At 45.8% G+C, this 4,611-nt stretch overlaps 1 protein-coding gene across 2 annotated transcripts in view; it reads right to left on the bottom strand.

The window, feature by feature from the left end:
• Positions 1 to 879: 879 nt before the first annotated feature.
• RNF169 (ring finger protein 169) overlaps positions 880 to 4,611 on the bottom strand; it is a 120,584-nt gene continuing 116,852 nt past the window's right edge. For both annotated transcript variants that reach the window (XM_029914521.1, XM_029914520.1), the window contains 2 exons: positions 3,916 to 4,015; positions 880 to 3,373 (listed from right to left, as the gene is read on the bottom strand). In XM_029914521.1, the coding sequence (XP_029770381.1) occupies positions 2,192 to 3,373; positions 3,916 to 4,015 (1,282 nt within the window). In that variant the 3' untranslated portion in view covers positions 880 to 2,191. The remainder of the gene's footprint in view (positions 3,374 to 3,915; positions 4,016 to 4,611) is intronic.

The following is a 4,611-nucleotide window of genomic DNA, read 5'->3' as shown; positions in this document are numbered from 1 at the left end:
ACCAACGAGACTAGCCTTCCAATAATATTTACTCAGATCCAAAGGGAACTGCGTGAAATGGCAGGAACTGATGATTCCTCTAAGGGCATTTAGTGAGTAACCCTCCTTTTCCTCCACAGACCAGCATCAGCTCTTCTCTCTTGGGTACCACGATCCTCCAGCAGCCTCTGGAGGCATATGTCGCTGGCAGGGCCTAGAACTGAAGCGGTGTGAACGTAAAGCAACGAGATTGGTGCATGTTTTTTAAACGTACATCTGCATGTGTGGACACACACAGACTCACAACACAGAACACATACATTCAACTGACACTTCCACCAAAGAGGTCACTGAGGAGCCTCCACAGATCTCCATGATGACCAGAACGCTTCAGACATATCAGGAACGTCTTTCTGGGAACTGTTTAGAAGAAGAAAATGGCTGCTTTATGGCTGCACCTCATCTATGACTCCAAACCCTCTTGACCTACCTTCTCTTCCAGAGGCTTCATTATTTGATTCTGACTAGTTTCAAACTTAAAATTCTCCCTCCTATAACCACAAAAGATTAAAGATCTGCCCAGAGAAGGAGGGGCAAATCTCCTGGGAGGAATAAAAGGAAGGTGATACAGTAAATCCCTAGTGATCAGTGAACCACCGTTCTGGATCTTAGCTTCTGCCTCAGTAAAGAGAAGGAGGTTGGAACAGATGACCGCTAAGGTCCCTTCCAATTCTAACATTTTAGGAGTCTATATTTCTAGGTGTTTCTGGGCTTTGAGGAAAGTTCCAGAAATGTTTTTGCCAATGGCAGCACCATTGGAAAAACTATGTGGTATCTTGCTGGGGCCACTCGAGGGAGACAACACACACTGGGATATAGAAGCTAGAAAACCTCTTAAAATGCCAGTCACACGATTTTATAGTAACAGCACTTACATGCACAGGGAACGCCAGCCCATCCGAGATTCCCTAAAATCATATCTTAATCCCTATTTTCAATGAGCCCAGATGGGCAGAAGCACCAAGCACCAACAGGGATGCAAAAGACACATGGTGTCAGCTGCTAAGGAAAATAAACCCCAAAGGTCCATGGGACTAAATTTACCAGCTGCATCCAGCTAGATACCTTGTTTCCATAGTATGGAGTTTCAGCTTGCTCTTACCTGACTTCTGGGCAATTGTTTTGGATTTTAGATCAACAGTGCAGATAACTCTTGGACATGTAGAGTAGTAACTAAGCTCAACTGTACTTTGTCTCACAGGGTGGACCCCCCCCTCCAAAAACAAAAGGGTAAACTGTGGCAGGGGAGGGGGGAGAACTGCATAATATTTGTACTTCCCGTCAATCTCCATAATCTGCCTATGGATTTTGCACAATCAGTATTCAAATGCCCAGCCAGCTCCCCTAGGCTCCCCTGCCATGCCCTTGGGTCACAATCCATTACGGCAACTTGTCAGCGTGGAAAATCTATGGGATTTCTTGTCAGGAGACCCAACAGTCAGTCTAGGCTGTGCCACTTAGTAAACCAGAGAATCTGAACATGTGCCCTGCAGCTCCATCATCTAAAATGGGGCTCACACCACTTACATGTCAGCACGCCTGGGAAGAACAAATCAATGACTGAGAATGTGGTCAACTATACAGCATTAATCAAACGTTACTTTCTAAACAGGGAAGGTAAATTAACTTTTGTAGAAGGGAAAACTCAACCAATCTCAGTAGGTACATTTACTTGTGGCATGGATAAGGAGAAGGGGGATGATAATCGTTTTAGAATCTGCCAAAAAACAACACGGATCCACTTTTACGACAAAGATGGGAGTAATGTTTATCTGCAAGGCTGATTTAAAATAACACCCTGTTGAAAGAAGTCAGGAGGTCTGTCGGTTTGAGAAGGTATCCCCCTCTTTTCTCTACCATTTCTAACTCTGGCCACTGTGCTCCTGAATCTCATTCCAAGTGGGTGCTGCCCGATTTGGCCCAGGAGCCCTCAGGGACAGGTCACTTCGGGGTGAGGAGTGCTTCTGGCCTCGGTTGCAGGGAGGCAGAGGCACAGCTCCGTTGGCCATAGACTACAAAGGCCCCGGGACCTCCCAGAACCAGATCAGACAGTGTTTTGCCATTGAAACCCAAAGTGAGACCACTCAGCTCTTCGGGATAAATGATCAAGCCCAAAGACCTCTTAAAAACGGGTAACACTGTTCATTAGGTGCTACTTGGCCCCGGCCACGTTGCTGGACCTTAAGAGATACTGGTCCACCGTTCCTTTCCGCCGCCTCGCAGTCCGCCTCTCGCTGTCAAACATGCGCTGCAGCTGCAGAGCCAGCTGCCGGTCCTCTTCCTCCTGCTGCAGCTTCCGCTCCATCTCCCGCCGCACCGGCTCCGCCGGTGCCAGGACCACCTCCCCACCGCTCGGCCGCAGTTTCTTAAGGGAGCCATTTTGTTCCAAGTGCTTGGTCTTACAGTGTCTTTTCCGCCCCCGACGCAAGGAAGGAAGAGGCTCCTCACCTCGGCTGTCTGCCAGCACACCATTAGGCAGATCAAAATGATTTGCTGTCTTCAGCTGCTTCTTTGTTTTGAGGACCCCACCCAGAACACTATTTTTGGGTAGCGCTGAATTAACTGCCGAGATTTTCATCGTTGCGCTTATACAGGTTTTGTCTAATTTGGCATCTGGGGTTGGCCCCAGCCCTTCACTCTGCTCTCTCTCCAAAGGACCACTGGCTCCCACTCTGAGTTCTGAAGAACAGCAGGTTTCCGATGAGATCTCAGCGCTCCTTTTACTATTGCTGCCCTGTTCCGCTTTTGTTTGGCTAACGGAGGGGAAATAATCAAGGTCAGTGGGGGTGGGTCCTGCACACTCAGAGAGTACTGGCCCACTGGCCAGTCTTGTATTTACAGCCTGAGGTGGCTTCTCCTTGCTTGAATGGATAACTTCAGAGACTAGTGAGTCTTCCCCTGTTTCTGGAGCCAGGGAGGTGAGGGTGGCTTTCGAAAGGGTCTTTTTGATCTGCCGCTCCTGAAAGATCTGTTCCCACTTTTTAAGGATCCTTGGACTAGCCTCATAAGAAGTCTGCTTCTGCAGGCTTCTGTTTAGGTTGCGGGGTGTTGATTTGATGATGAGGGGACTTAGCACTCGGCCATCAGGGAGTCTCTTGGGAGGAGTACATGGTGAGCAGACAATGGGCTTGAAATGGTTGAGTTCTTCGGAGATGCTGTCATTGCTCTCGGGACTGATGGAGCGCTCGGGCTTATGCAGGGAAGCCAAGGACGAGAGGGAGCTGAAGGGGAGACGCTTTTCCACCGTTAAGTCCGGGGCTGAGAGGCAGCGGTTGTTCTGAGTGGACAAGAGGACACCAATGATGGGGTTGGAGGCTGGGGTGATAGTTGTGACCTAAAAGAGGGTAAAAAGATTACATGTTTTTTCCTTCATAACTCTCTCATGATGGTAGGATAGTGGGGGAAGGGTAAGAAAAGGGATAGAGGGTGATGTGAGCTATGAAATGGGGAGAAGCCCTAACCTAGAACATACACAATTTCAGAAATTCCTACATATTTGAAACAATAAATTGAAAACCTATAGGGGAAAAAAACCTCATCTAAAACTTTTACAAATGTTCTTCTAGTGGCCCTCATTCCACCCTTCTAGCTACTAATTCAATTCAAACTCTCTTCCTTTACATCTATTTGCAAACTTCTCCAACATAATTAGTATACTCAGGACCCATTCTGCTTCTGCTCATCTGGAATAGTTTCTGGGGCACCTGGCTGGCTCAAGAGTACATGGCTCTCGACCCCACGGCCATGAGTTCAAGCCCCACATTGGACGTGGAACCTACTTAATAAATAGCAGGTGCAATACTTTCTGCCGGGGCCATGTGCGGGGAGCTACAGAACGGGACCAGAGAGCTCCAGAAGCCCGCGTCTGAGATGTACCTTAGTTTTGCTGGCTGGGGCTGCTCTGAGTCTGCTCTTCGCTCTGTCCTGAGCTGGGTCACTGCAGCTCTGACTCCTTTCCACCTTGGAATTTAGGTTCCTAAAGAAAGAAATAAAAGACAAATAGTCAAAAGTAGCCCACACACTAACGAAGTTGGTGTTTTGATTTTTTACTTTGCTTTTCTGTTTGGAGTGTCATTGCAACTACTGTATTGTAAATGATGGAAAATAATTGCAGATGTTAAAAAAATATGAAACTTATAAAGTTTTTTACTTTATAAAAGTAAAAAGAAATAAAATTTAAAAAAATATTAAAGGCTTGAAGATCTAGTTATGCATCTAATTCCCACATTAATGAAGATCCAGAAAATGACAGTGGGAATGGAGAATGAATATTGATTACCTGGTTGACAAACATGATTGTTTAGACAAGGCCACAGAAATATTTTAGAATAATGATTTCAAAGGTCTCAAAATCATATGGCCATCCCTAGGCCTCAAACATATTACTTAAGTATGCACCAGCACTTCACATAAGGTGCTCAATAAATAGCTGTTAAAACAAAGATGATTAAACATGGATAGCGTTCACATAAAACATTAAGGTTTATTCTTGCTGAAGAAATTTATGAGCTTACATTATAGCTATTTCTGTAATATGAGACCTATAGTTATACTATATATTTTTTAGGTAAC

Source organism: Suricata suricatta, chromosome 11, assembly GCF_006229205.1.
Source record: "Suricata suricatta isolate VVHF042 chromosome 11, meerkat_22Aug2017_6uvM2_HiC, whole genome shotgun sequence".
NCBI classification, from domain to species: domain Eukaryota; kingdom Metazoa; phylum Chordata; class Mammalia; order Carnivora; family Herpestidae; genus Suricata; species Suricata suricatta.
Note: the sequence above shows the minus strand (reverse complement) of the source record. Positions and strands in the feature narration are given on the sequence as shown.